This window comes from Culex pipiens, chromosome 3 (genome assembly GCF_016801865.2).
Source record: "Culex pipiens pallens isolate TS chromosome 3, TS_CPP_V2, whole genome shotgun sequence".
Classification (NCBI taxonomy): domain Eukaryota; kingdom Metazoa; phylum Arthropoda; class Insecta; order Diptera; family Culicidae; genus Culex; species Culex pipiens.
In genome coordinates, this window is record NC_068939.1 from 99,400,939 (window position 1) to 99,418,580 (window position 17,642).

Sequence of the window (17,642 nt, forward strand, 5' to 3'; positions counted from 1 at the left end):
AGTGGAATTTGGCTGGGCTAAATCTGACAAGTGATAATAAAATTTTAATGAACACGAAGCAATCTCCCTGGAAGGTTATTCTTCCATTTGCTTGTGACGCCAAAAATTAAAAAAAAGAATCTCTTTATCGTGCGCCAGTCCTGCAAGGAAAAGTTCCAGCTTATTATGGCTCTATATTGGTGCTTGATTTATTCACTTATCTAGCTAGCATAAAGTGCCTTGCACAGACTGGCTGCTAACGACTTGAGTACTTCCTGTTGTCAGATTTTCGCAGTCAACTTCCAATACGGTTGTGTCATAACTTAATATAACATTAAAGAAATTAATATTTTGTTCAAAAAAGTGCACACTTTTCAGCGAGCCTTTAATTTTTTTGTGTTTTTCTAAAGACTTTTCAAAATCGTTTACAAAACTTCCCGAGAAACTTGCGTTGTGACAACTGTCACTCTTATCTTAACACCGGCAACCACATCTGTCAGGTCTGTTCCGGTGGCATTTCCCGCTTTTAAACAGCCGTCGTCACCACGTGGCAAAGTGAGGAAAATTAATTTCATAACTTTTGATGGGAAGAGAGGGCCGCCATAAAGCTTCCCTTCGCAGCCAGTGCTGCCAGCGGATCAGTCTTTCATTTTTTAGCATTTTCAGCATGATGACGTTTGTGGCTTCGGCAAGATTTACACATAATTGGAAGTCCTTCAGCTTTTTTGGAGTTTTACTGAATGCGGTCTCCTTCTGCGATTAGTATTCTTGTAAAAAAGGTTAAATTATTAGTGCGAGATTATTGGTCGCTTGGATTCAGAGCTGAGATTATTTTATGATTTTGATTGTATTCTCGAGAAATGACGTATGCAAAACATAATATTTATTCAGTACTTTCAGTACGAGGTTTGATTCAACAAATTTTTTGTTGAATATAATCAACGCCGATTTTGCGTTGAAACAAACCTTGATTTTCTCAATTCCACAAAAATCTTTTGTTGTTTTGAAAAAGTTGCTTTGACGTTTAGCGTTGATTCAACAAAAATCTTGATTTTCAAATCAACAAAACGTTTTGTTGATTCAAATATGCCTTATTTTTCTGCGTGTTTGAGGCCCTGAAGTCGAAGTTGGAGTTGGCATATTCTGAGAAGTCGGAGTGAAAGTCATTGAATTTTCAAAACCTGGAGTCTGAGTCGGAGTCGAAGTTGCTTCTGGGCTCCTCAGCCCTGGAAACTCTTTTGGCTTTTTACTATTTTCCGTACGGATACGTGTGAGTGTGAAAAGTTTACCAACCGACATAAGAGCAAAAAGATGTTTACCGTCAGTCGCATATCAGATTGAAACTTCAAATTTGAATGCGACATTGATTTCAAAACGCTCTCCGGAAAGTGACAGCGTCAAAAGACAGCAAGTGGCCGCCTTTCATGCCACCTAAGCACACGTGCCAAACACGTCAATCGGTTTCGTCTCCCTTTTTCACCGGTAATAACCCTCTCAAATCTTGAAAGTCCTCTTCTGGGTTGCGCTTTCGATGGTTGATGTGGATTAGAGAACCTCTGTTTGTAAGAGAAAGGCCATCTTAGCTCAAAAGTACCAATCGAAGTTTAAAACAGAATCTCTGGAGTTTTTTTTGGAATAGGTCCGATAAACCAAATTTTCAGTTTTTGCTTTTTGGGTGTTTTTTTTAATACCCCTGACTCAAGGCGGTTTCAAAAACACCCAAAAAGCAAAAACTGAAAATTTGGTTTATTGGACCTTTTTTAAAAAAAACTCCAGATCTGAAAAAGTCATGCTCAGGCATGACAATTTTGTTCCGTATTTTAAGTTGGCTTTTCCCAAACAAGTACAGGTTCTCTATTGTGCATATATTCACGATTCAATCCGTTCGCCGATGTTGTCTCCTCCCTCTGGGTGCGCTGGTGACACACACACCTGTCCCATTTGTCAGCCCCGGAGTGTCGGAATTGATACGTTTCGTTGGTATTGACTTTTGCAGCTCTCTCCCAGATGGCAAAAGCCAACAAGAAGGATGACAAAAATCTGTAGTGAAAAAAAGTGAATTCAATCGTACGATTTTGCCGAGTGTCGTTGAAGAGTGGTGATTTGGGGAAATGAATGTTGGGTGCAAAGATCACTTGCGTCAAGGATAGTCGATTGATTTATTTACATGTCGTCGCCGTCGTGCTAACTTGTCGTACGTGCATTTTGGGCCATTAAGAACGCCATTTTGTGAAGCTCACAATGCCTCACCTTTTGACTTTCACAGATCCCCAAAATTCGATTTCAATCCTGAGCTATTCAACGAAATCCGAAAAAACTCCGTGCATTCTTGTCACTTTTCATATGAAAGTAGTTTCAATCTTGTCGTGCTATCTTGTCACTCCCTGAAAATTGATGTAAGTGCGACAACTGGCCAAAGGGAGTTAATGTCAGAACGCGTTTGACACACGTACAAGTTAGACTACCGTAAACATTTGTAATTATAACTCGGGACTCCAGCAACCAACTTCAACAAAACTTCGGGACAATACACATAATGGTCAGCCAAACGAAACGTGTTTGTTATTGTTTACATTGCGTACTTTCGTTTTTGTTTATTCAAGGTCAAACATTAAAACGCGTTTTTCTCGGAACGTTGAAATGGCGGGTGCGACAAGATAGCACGACGACGTCGATATGTAAGGACTAGCTAGAACTGGAGGAGCGGAATTATCGAGACCAATGTTCAAAACAAGATTTTGAACTTTTTGAAATAGTTTGTAAAAGGATTACCAGATTACAAGTTCAAACCAGGGAAAAGGTATGGTGCATTGGTGCATTGTTCTTTCGACATCTTATCGATATCTTCGATATCCTGGGTTGCAAAATACTCACTTACCTATGATCTGTGTAACGAACACCACTAAAAGCAAAAGGTTTACTGTCAACCATATTCACTGAAGTAATGCAGATATAACCCAGGATTGAATCCAACTTTACATTACTTTTCAGGGATTTTGAAACACTCAACTGTTGCTCTAGCTAACTCAATATTCTAGGAATTTTCGAATAACCAAAAACTAAATCATTTCCAAATAGAATATAGTCCATCGTTACTTTTACTAAGAATAGAGTTTCCAATAATCTTGATTGATCATCAATAGCTTTTCTTATTCTTCATTTATCCTGGCACTAAATCAATGTTATCTCTTTTTTCTCCGCTCAATCAACAGATATGTTTCCATCGTTTGATGTGGCAACAATTGGAAATGCGCTGCAGAAATCATCTTCGGTCCGGCAACTGATCCCTGGGAGATTCTTCAGCACCAACACTTTTGCCCTACCGCCCCGGGTTTTGCCATCAAGAATCAATCCAAGGACCGGAAATCATTAATCATTCGCGCGCACGCTGAAAAGCAACAGAGAATCCGACGGATTATCGGCGTTCAGACCTTGTTAGAGAACAATACCAGGCAAGCCTCCTCCACCGTGTTATCCGAGATGCGATGAGTTGAGCTTTGGGCTTTGCACTGGAAGAGAGAGTGGGTGAGGTGAAATGAGCGGCTTACCGGTGAAGCTTAACAGCAGAAATATCTTCGCCGAGAGCAGTATGATGATGGTGCAAATTGTAGAGTTAGCGATTAATTGCCGGAACGAGAACGTTTACCGGTAAAGGTGTAGCTGACGTTTGACTGTGGGATTCTCCTTCCGGTTCTGCCTTTGGGGCCGGGGAGAACAAGGGTGGGAAAACATGTTATGCCACTACCAACTGCTCGTCTGCTACCTGTCCTGCCTCGTGGCCGACTGCTGGAGTTCCACCTCGGAGTACCTAATCATTCGTCATGGCCGGTCCCGGGTGCGGCACTCGAGTGAAAAGGATCACATCCGGTGGGGCCTGCAGGTGTTTGATAACTTCACCCTGCTCGACTACGACACCGTTGATGACTCGAACGAAACGATGAGTGGTTCCGGCGCCGGTGGGAACCACAAGAGTCCCAGTCCCAGGACGAATGGTAGACCCGGAGGTGGGGGACAGTTCTTGGATAATGGTAATAACTCCGATACGCTCACGATTCAGTTCAGTGAGTCGGAAGAATTGGATCGAATGATTGATATCAGTGATTTCGATAGCATCTCCACCAGTCGAAGGCAGTCGAAAAACAATCGCACCCTCAATTTTCCATTTGGTGTGGACTCGGCTCAATCATCGACACGATTCGCACCCGTTGCCACTCCGATGCCACCGGTGCTGCCTCCGACGAAGCCGGCCGTCCAACTGAGCAAGAAATTGATCAAAAAGGAGATAATGGAAAATATAAGAAAAACAGTCGACAAAGGCCTCCAATATCTGAAATCACACAAGAATCTCGATGAGGTGAAGATAGAATTAAAGCCGTTCCGGGAACGACCACGGCACGTGCCAGGTGGGGGCAGGTCAATCGATGCGGAAACGACAACGCATGAAAAAGTTATTCCCAGTCACGACCGATTTTCGATGAAAGAAGGAAAAACGAGCCAAAGCACGTGGTGGTGGCTGGGTTTGATGGCAATCGAAAAGAACACATACAAGTGTCGTCACCTTTCTCACCCACCTCAACGGAGACACCCACCGGACCGGATCTGGACGACGAAGGTGGGTTCCAGTCCGTTGCCTACCTCGAGGAGAAGTATTGGAAAAGTGTCAAAATAAATGATGACCCTAGTTTTCCCGCCAAACTGTTTCCGGCATCAACTCAAGACGATAAAGACAACCCTAATGACTTCCCGCCAGCGCGCCACGCCAGCAGCGATTCCGTTCAACTGGATACCCTTAATGAAGCCAGTCCGGAACAGCAGATAGACAAAAAAATCGTACTCTCGATGGAAGCAATTAAAAGTGAAACTGGCAGTGAAAACAATGCGCAGCAGCAAAAATTTAATTACGACCAGCAAAAACAAACGTTGCATCCCCTGCTGACCCTCCAGAACGATGGTCCAGTGGACGAAGTTGGAGTGCCCGATGGGGACGAAGTGATAAATATCCTCAACGACACACCGGCAATGAATTTCGACCCAAACGGGGCCCCGGCCACGATGATATTCAGCAGTGATCCGGACTCTTCCGACCCGGACAGTCCACCGGTTTGGGTGGCCGACGCTGGTAATCCCGTCGATGACAGCGGCAGCTACGGAACGGGAGGGTCCGCCGCGGTAGTTGTGGAAACCGGTGACATTTTCCACATGGATGACCTGGACCTGAACGAGATGGACGAAACGAGCCGGAACAATCGACGCAATCTGATGCGGGGCCGGGACGTGGTGACGCAGTTTCTGTGGATCGTCGAGAGCCAGCATCTGCTCGGTTCGAACTGCACGGCCGGCACAGCGCTCAACCTGGGTGAGGGGGTCGTTGACCAGTACGCACAGGATCGGTTCCGCGTGGAGGCGGAAATCGCGGTCAACCGAGCCAACATGTTGACACGGTGAGTAGTGAACGTGGGGAAGAAAAATCAATTAGCGTTGTGTGGGTGTGTGGATTTGGTGGCACTGGTGTAAATACAGTCAGTTGAAAAAGAACAAGGACAACCGAAATTTAAGAACTATCAACCTTTTTTTGTATTTTTTTTTTTTAAATGGCAGCCATCCCACATATTCGGAACACCCACAAATTCGGAACACTTTTGTGATAATTTGTCAATTGCATGCCAAAGCTGCTTTTCTGTCGACTCACTATTTTCAGGACCTTTATTTGGAAATTCTCTAGTTATTTCACTAGTAAAAATAGTACTTTGTGACCAAGAAACTTAATTTCAAGACTATTTTATCCAGAGCAGAAAAACACTGCCTCCAAATTGCCTGTTCCATTATTGTGGGATATTATTGTGCCTCCCACAATTGTGGAACACCTGAATTCAACTTATATTTTCACAAAAAAGTTATCAGACCATGTATAAAACATCACTAAGCTTGAGTTTCATTGGTTTCAGTGTGTGAAGTCATTATTTTGTTGAAAATATGTACTCCTGGAGAGAACCAAAGTTTATTTACATCCGTGAGAGAAAAGTGTTCCGAATTTGTGGATTTCAAGGGACAACGTTTTTCTTTAAAAATGTATATATTAAACGTAAAAATTTACAATCGATCGATACATCAATCGAAAAAAGCTTTCACATGGAGGTAAATGCAAATCATTATATTGCCAATGTTGCACCCAATTTGACGCACAGCCAGAAAATATTCACACCTCAAATAAATATGCATACATCCCCTGTTAGACTGAAGTCCGGCGGTCGTGCGATTTGAAGCGTTATCTACTCGAAATAGATCTTGTCCTGCCATTTTCGAGCGTTTGTCCTGCGCTTGATCGGCCTGTAGAAAACTAGGTAGGCGGTGATAAAATTTATGACAGATCATTGATTTTTACTAAGTGGAGTCTTCAACAGTTTTTTTCACCAAATCCATTAAATTTTATTTTAAATGATACTAGTGCGAACAAGTCAAACCAACAGTTTTTTCCCTGGATGGAATCCGGCCGCGGTGGACAAATTGCACTCTCCGGAGGAACCACCAGGGAACTTTAATCGGCGTGGATTCGGCCATCATCAGGGATAAGCAGCTGTCGGTCAACTAGGTGATGCGGTGGAGGAAGAGGTAATTTTTAATTTGCTTGTTTTTTCACATTTTGTAAAATTACCTTTTCTCTTAGGCAAAGACAAAAATAAAACATGCCAGAGCTACTTCCTTGGATCAAAACAGGCTTTCAAGATCACACCGAAGACCAAAATACATCAATCATTGATATTTATAAAGAAAAATAAAGTTGTTTGCAATAAAGTTTACTTTTGTGTGTATTAAATTATTAAATTAACCCCTAATCCGAAACGAGAGCGCACGACAGTGGCAGGACAATCTAAATAACAAAGGCGCCCGAAAACGGCCCGACAACGGCCCGTCAACGTCGATTTTCTCAAACGTCGATTTCGACGAGCGTCGGACAAAGTGTTGCAAATACGCACGAAAAGGGCCCGAATTCCGTCGGACAAACCGTCGGAATTCGGGCCGTTTTGTCGAGCCGTCGGACGGATTTCGGGCCGTTGTCGGCCCTGTCCGTCTGTCAGGGAAGCTTTAGGGTGTGTGTCTTAAACAGTTTTTTTTTCTGCTGTAGTTTGAGGTGTGCACATTTGTGAAGAGATTTCAACAACTTGCTCCACTGTCTAAAAATCGTTGCAATCTGCACATTCTCCGTCAATGTACACCAAAGGATTAAATTTTGAAAAGCGTGTATGAGCTACAGTCGACTCTCTGGTTGTCAATATCCAAGGGACCGTCGAGGAAGAGAATCATCAGTTTACAGAACGATGCAAAATGAAGACTCGATTGAAAATATGTTTTTCTTGATACCCAGCTATGGGAGAGAATCATGGCAACGTCCAGCAAACAAAAACAAGCTAATGTCAAACACCCTTCAAAGCTTCGTTTCGCAAAGAAAAATGTCTATGCAAGCCATGAGATAGTGAAAATATTGACAACCGGAAGAGATTTTTAAAGCAAACAGAATCCAAGGGACCGTCGAGGAAGAGATCCTTCAAGCAAGAGAAAATATCGAGGAATAAAGACAATCGAAGTATGCAGTTTGAAGGGACTGAAGAATTCATCGATAGATGGAGCAATATTGATATCGAGAAGATCGACAGCCAGAGAGTCGACTGTATTTGGATATTTTTTCTCGATTCTAGACTACTCGAAACTTCAAAAATCATGGTTTTCATTCATTAATCATTTGAAATTCATTATGTATAAGTTGGTTAAATTGTGTATCAATTCGTGTTAAAATCAGCGTTTTAAAACATTTTTCTTAAAACTTCTGGTTTTTCGAGACATAAAATCCAATAATTATTCTTATGATTGCATTTTGTAGGTTTTTAGATGTACTAAACGAAAATGTCATGGATTTGCAGTTTATATTATGTTTATTTTTTTTTTGCGAACTTGTGTAAGTTTATCATGTTTTTGCGTTGCAACGTCACGAAAATGGGACAGTTGTTTATCCCAACAGAAAACTACACATTCAATCATTTTGCGTCAAGTCACGAAATTTTAAATCATATTGGTCACATGAAAAAAAGGTGTATGCGTGGTTGATTGTTATATTGTTTATATTGTTTTCGAGAATATTTACAGTAGAATTGTACATGGGTCATTCACAAATTCCGTCACTTAAGTTGGTATGCAATTTGAACAAAGTAGGTATTTTTATGAAACTTTTTGAACAAATCATTTGATTTAATTGACTGATTTGACATAAATTTTTGGGGGCCATCCATAAACCTTGAAACCCTTTGTTCCGTTTGCATCGCTAGATTCCAAATACCACGTAGACACTTTAAAGTTGTAGGGTGAAAGGGGCTTTTGGTGGTTGGCGGTAGTCTCCGCTCGAAACAATCTGAGAATCTACAATGGGCGGGACTATCAATTAACATGTCCTTGTACTGTCTTGTAATAAAATCATAACCGATAGTTGTTCAAACTAACATAAACTATGATTTATTTTGAAACTAGAAAAAACTTTTTTCCCAAAAATAGAGCGTTGCAACGTCACGAAATGTAAGTTGCCTTTTAAAATCAAGGCTTGATTTTTTTTTCTAAAAACGAATGATTGCATTCGATTTGTTGGCCAATTTTACACTAAAACGGAAGAAGAACTCCTAATTTGCCCTTCAACAGAGCAGAGTTCATGGCAAAACATGAATTGGGTAAGGATTGAGAAATAGTCACGCGTTGCAACGTCATGCTACCCCTACCAAAAATAGAGTTTGCGCTTAAAATAATTTTCCAACATTGTTTCTTATAGGAAATGTAATGTACTTTCCAAATCTGTAATAACATATCGTCAGCTGTGTGCTATCTTGTGACAACGACCATTTAGTACTTTTCGAGAAAATCGATTTTGAAAGTTTGATGATAGATATTTTCTAAACTATGAATGGTAGAGCCAAACCTTTTGATGCAATCGGTTCGTATACTATCGCTTAACAAACGCTCCAAGTTTCAACTGATTTGGTTACACCAGTTAAAAGATACAGTCAATTATGTAATCAAAAATCTGAAAAGCACGTGTCACAAGTGTGTTTCGAAAGTAAAATTGTACTACGTGTCACAAGTGTGCACAGAATTCCCATACAAACTAAAATAAGCTCAAATCAATAGTTTAACCGACTTAATCAGTATATTTTCAAAAACAAAAGATTGCATTGCCTTCAGAAAATGTGTATCAACATAAATTTGTGAAAAACAAGAAAAAAATTCCACATTTTCCAACAACATGTATGACGTGTCACAAGTGTGCACGATCATTTTGATGATAAATTGGTCTATGTCACAAGTGTGTATTGCGATATCCGGGAAACGGAAGCGAGTTTCCAAAATCGGGTTAAAGCATCTTGTAGTGTTTGTTAAGTATAGCAAAACGTCATCATGAACTCATTTTCGACCAAAATGGTCTATGTCACAAGATAGCACACAGCTGACGATATGTAGCTTTTCAATATATTTTTTGAGTTAAAGCCTAAATACTAAAAAAGAAAAGCCAAAGCTTTGCAACGTCACTGCGGAATGTGCAGCCTTATGGCAAGATTGTCAAATTGTATGTAAGGGCCGTGATACTCGCATTGGTTGGACCGTGGCCCCCGCTATTTGGTCGCTTTACCCCTCTGACGCTAAATATAGGGTAAAAGAGCAAGCAATTTTGTTTTTGATAAATAATTTTGAACATGTTTTGTCAAAAAATAAATAACTAACATAATAGCCACACTTTTGAGAACGTTCATATTTATTAGTTACTTTATGCGTTTCTCTTTGTTTCGTCGTCCGTGTCTGTCGCGGGTGACCATGAACGGCCATTATCAACGAATACCAATTTGTTAAAAACTTGTTTTCGTAAAATCGCGATAACCCGTGATGTTTAAGAGCAAACCCCTTATGTTTACATATCAAAATTTGTGTAATTAACTGCTCTACAACTTTGTAGAACATTATTACACTCTTAAAAATAACCCTGCAAAGTTTGAAAAAACACGACATTTTAAAATGAAAAATTTTGTTTTAAATGAAAAAAATGACCCTTCTGGGTCAATGTAGATTTGAAAAGAACATTAAATTTCCCATAAAATGACATGTTCCAAAAGCCAAAAGTCCCTTTGACACCAAATTTCTATCTCATCACCGTTTCAGGCTGCAAATTATTGAAAAACACATATTTTTCGCATGCTCAAAAATAGAAGGGGTCGTACCACAATGTAGATTCGAAAAGAACATTAAATTTCCCATAAAATGACATGTTCCAAAATCCAAAAGTCCCTTTGACACCAAATTTCTATCTCATCACCGTTTCAGGCTGCAAATTATTGAAAAACACCTATTTTTCGCATGCTCAAAAATGGAAGAGGTCGTACCACCCGTCACGAGATATCAAAAAACGGTCCTCGGATTCGTGATCAGGGACAAAAGTTACCCCTCAGGACAAAGTTTCACGCAAATCGAAGAGGGGTCGGGGCAACTTTTCCCGATTTGGTGTGAGTTGGTAGAGAATTACCCTAATATTGAATAAACTTATTTTCAAATTTACTCATAAATGGCCTGTATACCCTATTTTGTGCAACCAGTTTATGGAACGTTTACCCTTTATAGACTGTCAAAAGCTAGGTTCACTTTTTGACTAGCTTGCCACGAGTCTGGGAATGTGTCAATTATAACAATTCGACATTTTCGAAGTTGATGTCAGTAAACGACTCAGTTTCGTCAAGGTATGATAGATTTGAGCTTCCTGAACACGCTCCAATCGACAGAAATGAATTTAAGTGAATTTCCTGCAAATAAACAAAATTGTAAATTTGAGTCTAAATGCGATGGAATCATGTTAAACAACCATGCGTTCCCCCATATAAGCAACCATGCTTAAGATAATTGCATAGAATTTGTACCCAAATTAACAATTTATTTATTGGCAAGGAATCCACTCCACTCAATTCTGTCGATTGGAGCGTGTTCAGGGAGCGTGCGATAGCAACAAGTTTGAATCCATCATTCATAGTATTGAAAAATATAAACCTTTAAAAATCGGATTTCTAGAAATTACTACAGTCCAGACTAGATTATTCGAAGGCCTTGGAAGAAAATCACTTCGGATAAGCCATTTTTGGATAGTGATCCCTAAACTACGCTAAACTGCCCATTAGGGTGTAATATGATTGTATGGAAAAAAATAAAGTTGTTCAAATTTAGTGAGCACAGCAACTTTTCGGTTTCGGTTCCAGTCCTCACATTGCGCAAAGCGATTCAATTTTCCATATAAATTTGTATGGGAAAAATCCTTTTTTTTTAATTTTGATATTTAAAAATCCACGTTTAATGCTATATCAAAACCAAATTCATATTCAAATGCTCTGGAAGGTGCTCTACAATTTTCCCGAAGAGAGTATGGTGCTAACTTGTTCCTTTAAAAAGATATAGTGTGTTTAAAACTCGTCTAAAACGTGTTTTTTGCTCGAAAAGCCCGTTTTAGACGAGTTTTGAGGACGCTGTATCTTCTTTCAGGAGCAAGTTAGCACCATACTCTCTTCGGGAAAGTTGTAGAGCACCTTCCAGAGCATTCAAATATGAATCCGGTTTTGATATAGCACTAAACGTGGATTTTTTAAATATCAAAATTCAAAAAAATGATTTTTCCCATACAAATTTATATGGAAAATTGAATTGCTTTGCGCAATGTAAGGACTGAACCAATCGTTCTCAAACTTTGGGGAGTTGTTTGGGACCCCAAAAAGAACTGAAAAATTGCTGTGCTGGAAAATCGATTTAGATATTAAACCCTACTGCCCATGTCCTACATGCAAAAACAGCATGCTGTGAAAAACGCACTAAACAAAAACATGGATTTAACAGCTGTGCTTATCTTCACAAATTGTTCACAAAAATATGATCAGTGTGACAATAAACGATTTGACAATAAAGATTTGCAATAATTCTATATTTTTTAAAGCCTGTACCTGTAAGTCTAACTCATCTGGCTCTCTGGTGTTGAAATAAAACGCAAAATGACAACAAATGAGCTTGAAAGTGACATTTCGTAGCTTGTCTGCTATTTGTGACAACGACCCTTTTCACGAAAATTAGTGAATGATGATGTTTTGTTAAACTCAACAAACCATACAAGTTGCCTTAAACTTAATTTGGAGTAACGCTTTCTCGAATTTCGCAACACACACTTGTGACATAAACCAATTTCACATCAAAATGATCCTACTAACTTGTGCCCCGTCTTACAAATTGTTAGAAAATTAGGCTTATTTCCTTATTTTACTCAAATGACAACTTTTATTTGTCAAGGTACACTTATATTTGTTATGTTAGTTAAAGTATTGATTATAGCTCATTTGAGTTTGTAGGTATTAGAATTATGTGCACAGTTGTGATACTTTCAAACATATTTCAACACGAGCTTTTCAGACTTTGGTATACCGTCTGCTGTGTGCTATCTTGTGACATAGACCATATTGGTCGAAAATGAGTTAATGATGAAGTTTTGCTATACTTAACTAACACTACAAGATGCTTTAACCCGATTCTGGAAATTCGCTTCCGTTTCCCGGAAATCGTGAAACACACTTGTGACATAGACCAATGAATCATCAAAATGATCGTGTACACTTGTGACACGTCATACATGTTGTTGGAAAATGTGGAAATTTTTTCATATATTCCACAAATTTTTGTTGATACATATTTTTTAATAGCAATTCCATCTGTTGTTTTTGAAAATATACTGATGAAGTCGGTTAAACCATTGATTTGAGCTTATTTTAGTTTGTAAGAGGACAAAACACACTTGTGACACGTGCTTTTCAGATTTTAAGTTACATTTTATACTGTAATTCTTAGTAGGTGTCACTTAATTAGTCCATACTTGGAGCGTTTGTTTATCGATAGTATACGAACAGATCGCTTTAATCAAAAATAGTTTATCTTGTATTGTTGTGAAAATATTCAACCTCAAAATTTAAAAATCGATTTACTCGAAAAGTACCAAATGGTCTATGTCACAAGATAGCACACAGCAGACGATACGTTATTTACTGTAGCTTTTAACTGATATAAGTGTGTACCTAAATAAATGTTTGGGTATCAAAAGATTGGAAATGTTATGCCCTTTCCGATGACACATAGGTTGACCTATGAATCATGGACCGGTTTTGGATGCCAGCGGACTTTCCGGCGTCGTAATTCAGGGTTGGTACAAAATTAGGTAGCAGTGCGTGGCCGAATGGTTACGCTGTCCGCTTTGTAAGCGGATGATTCTGGGTTCGATTCCCATCTGCTCCAACCTTCCATCGGATGAGGAAGTAAAATTTCGGTCCCGGCCTTGGTTGTTAGGCCGTTAAGTCATTCGAGGTGTACGAGTCGTCTCCATGCCATAAATACAAACAACACACCAAACCAAGACTACTCTGGTGGAATCGCTGGCGGCGGTTGGACTCGCAATCCAAAGGTCGTCAGTTCAAACACTGGGGTGGAAGGTTCCTTGGAGTAGAAAGAGGTTTGGGTGCTCTCCCCATTCAAGCCTTCGGACTCCTAGGTTCGAGCAGAAACTTGCAATAGAGACCACAAAAGACCCGGGGGTCGTTAATGTGGATGGTTTGATTTTTTTTTTATTGACAAAATTCCAACGAAAAATTAATTTTATCGATACAAAGACCCCCAAAACGGTGTTATATCTACTCCAAAATGTATTTTTAACAACTCTCTCTCCATGCCGTTTTTTTGCATTTCCTCTTGTTAAATATGACTGATGAAGAAGACTTACTTAGAAGAACTTATTTCTTCAATATCGTTGATCAAAAACTAATCTATAACTTTACACAATAATGAAAAATTTAAAATTGACGTTGATTTTTACCAAGCAAAAATCAATAAAACATTCGTGTTGCAATAAACGTCGATGGCACTTTAGTAACTATATTTCTTAACCCTTTCCCGCCCGCGCAATACAGAGCTGTTGCAAGTCGACATTAATATTAGACATTGAACTGCCTAATGGGATGAAATTTTAACGGCTAACATTCTGTTGTATATGTTGAATAAGGTTGAAACATTGCCTTGTTGTTGGATCCCTCTTTTCAAAGTTATCAATGAGCAGTGCTCTGGAGTAACCATGGGCGTTAGAAGGTTAATGTTGCATCATTTCAGTCATAAATTAAAACTAAACTTGTCAATAGATAAGAATCAAATCATGCAGATTTCGTACTGCTTTGTCTAAATACGTCGTTTATGTAAAAGAGTTCATCCATAGTTGTGTACTCTCACTTAGCCAGTGATTGATAAAGTTCCGCAAAACGACACACACCCTCAAAGCCAATTCAACCGAGATGGGTGAGGTTGTGGTAATTTTACCATCAAATCACAAGCAGCATCACGAACACGTCCCACTTGGCCAAGCCAAAACCTCACCTGGAAGTACTTGGGGCCGGATCGATAATGTTTGCTAAGGCTGAAGGAGGGAACAAATTTTACATTTATTTTGAGCGAATGGCTTCGAAAAGGGATTGGGGAACATGAAGTTGTACGTTTGGCATGCGGAGCATGTGCTGCCGTGAAGGTTTACCACAAGAAATTAGGTACTTTCTGACATAGTCTAATATAGAGTCGTTTGCTCTTCATACGTTTTGGCCTCACAGCATATTTTGACAAACGCTATATTTAGTACATCATAGTATGATGAAATTTGTATGAGATAATGCATTGATGATTTTGAACTGATTGCAACAAAGTTGAATTCCAGATCTAATAGTGTAAAGAACGTATAGTTTATTCAATATGTTTAGCCTGCAGGATAAATATTAGGGTGGGTACGTTTTTCAAAAAGTTCTCCGATCAAGTTTTAGTATGGTTCCCCTTGTAGGGCATACCCATAGGGACTTTCATGCCAAATATCAGCTCATTTGGTTGTAAACTGGCTGCGCGCATCAGGGTTAAAGTTTACATGGGAATAACTATGGGAAATTGGAACTTTTTGTTCAAACGCTCCTACAGGTCTGGGAAAATCACGCGCCAACTTCTGGTATGGTCAGGCATAAGGGGAATGGTCTGGAGAACACTTTTCCCGAAGAGAGCACACGGATTCGTTGTACCTAGAGCTGGCGCATCGGCAAACAATCCGATGTCTCCGGAATCAACGGTTTTCCCAGAAAAAGCATCAAATTTTCCTTAGCATGCTATGAAAGCTTGATGCACACCGCGACGCCATATGTCAGGTAGCTACCACGTGGTTGAAATATTATCAACAAAACACAAATTAGCTATGCTATGATTCTGAAATCGAATAAATAATATCAGGATTGCTCGAAATGACCATTTTCTAGTTAAAAGAAGGTTTGAAATTGAATATTTCAGCCGTTTTTCACCCACGTGGTAGCTGTCTGACATATGGCGTCGCGGTGTGCATCAAGCTTTCATAGCATGCTAAGTAAAAATTGATGCTTTTTCTGGGAAAACCGTTGATTACGGAGACATCGGATTGTTTGCCGATGCGCCAGCTCTAGGTACAACGAATCCGTGTGCTCTCTTCGGGAAAAGTGTTCTCCAGACCATTCCCCTTATGCCTGACCACACCAGAAGTTGGCGCGTAATTTTCCCAGACCTGTAGGAGCGTTTGAACAAAAAGTTCCAATTTCCCATAGTAATTCCCATGTAAACTTTAACCCTGATGCGCGCAGCCAGTTTACAACCAAATGAGCTGATATTTGGCATGAAAGTCCCTATGGGTATGCCCTACAAGGGGAACCACGGGTCCCCCACAGACCGTTATTATCAAAAAAAAATTTCCACCCAAACCAATGATTGGACATGGTTCCTGGGACCATTCTGCACCTCTGGGCCGAGTTTCAAAATATTTGCCGGCAGAAATTTCGAATACGGTCAGTTTTAGTGTTTTGAGTAAAAATTAAGGGGAAATCGCATGTAAAATGCGTAGGAAAAGTTCAAAGCTTCGATGTTTTAACTCTAAAACGTTACTGGTCATAGTTTTAAGTTGTTCTTACACGTAGCAGAATGATATAAAACGATTTACCGGACTGACTTAACCGGATTAAGCCTAAGTTAAGTGACTTAAGTCTATAATTTTCAAGTTTATATATAAATATCTAATAAAAGCTCCTATATTAGGCAATTTCAAGTCAAGGAAAGCTAGATTGCACAAAACTAACATAAAATGGGGTGACTTTGAGCCAAAAGGGTGACTTTTTACCACATTTACGATTGCATAATAGCTATATGGCTTAACTACAAGCTCAATAGGCTTGAATTGTAAGGTTTAATCGTTGCAAATATTGTTCATAGTTTATGTTGCACTCTCCCAACATTTTCAAAAATGCCGTAAAAAGTTAGATAATCACGAAAAACATAAAAAAAAGATAACGCTTTAGTGTTATTAGCCTTACCCTGAACCCGACAAGAGTTTTAAAACACAAACTACAACTACAACTACTTACATACAATTCATACATCGGCCATCGTATGTAAGTATTTGTAAGCCCAATAGTTTACATATATTTGACTATACTATTTTCAAATTTTCATAATATTTGCCAAGCTTGTTAAAAGAGTAGATGAGTGATTGTGTTTTCACGTGGGGAAAGAATAAGTTTTGTTTTGCTGAATATATTATCAGCAAACGTACTTGCTGATCAATAACATGTTTCAATGAATTGTAACGATGATCAAAATTTATCAACAACACTTTATTCAATTACAGGATAAAATATTTTATTATGATATACATGTTTAAAATTCATAATTGGTTGGAAATATTAATCCTATAGGAAGTTGTGACATAGAACTTTTTCTAATAATAATCATTACACAGGACAACAAAAAAGTATGGGCTAAATGATAGCTGAAATACTCTCTGGATTTCATTCGTATGTTTCAAATTTGTAAAAGTTTCAAAACAAAAAAGGACAATTTATTTTGCAATACCACAAATTTGCTACGTTACAAAAGTTGTTGCCCTAATATTTTGATTGTTTTATTTAGATTCAGTATGAATTGATTCAGAAAAATTTGCGCATGATTTTCAGATTTGTCACTTCAAGGCAGGGATGCCAGATACACAGATTTGTCTGTGTTTCACAGACTTTTGAGCATGTGTCAGACATTTTTTGAGGCGCACAGACTTTTAAAAAACTTAATTAAATTAATATTTTGTAATCTTTTTTGTCGAAACTTATTTCGTTAGTCTTAAAATGCTTAAAAACGCAATTCCTATTGGATTTAAATGACTGTGAATTGATATATTTGAATTTTAGACAAATGTACAGACATACACAGACTTTTTCACAGACATTTTAATAAACCAAGTGGCATCCCTGCTACAAGGTGACTTTAAATCAACAGGCCTTATTTAAATCGAATTAGCAGATTTGTGTAGCAATATCATCAAATTGTTTATGTGGGAACATAAATAGACCAAATTAATCCATCTACTAAATTTGTATATATTAATGAACATAAAACTCAAGTTTATCAAAACAATCTTTAGTCGTTTGTTGGTACAAAGTCACCCCTTGGCTCAAAGTCACCCCATTTTATGTTAGTTTTGTGCAATCTAACTTTCCTTGACTTGAAATTGCCTAATATAGGAGTTTTTATTAGAT

At 38.8% G+C, this 17,642-nt stretch overlaps 1 protein-coding gene across 1 annotated transcript in view; it reads left to right on the plus strand.

Annotated features, from left to right (window-relative positions):
- The window catches only part of LOC120430005 (uncharacterized), a 238,338-nt gene that overhangs the window by 133,956 nt on the left and 86,740 nt on the right, over nucleotides 1-17,642 (plus strand). Inside the window, 2 exon segments of the mRNA XM_052709458.1 lie at nucleotides 3,192-4,445; nucleotides 4,448-5,420. Of these exon segments, the coding sequence (XP_052565418.1) occupies nucleotides 3,710-4,445; nucleotides 4,448-5,420 (1,709 nt within the window). The 5' untranslated portion in view covers nucleotides 3,192-3,709.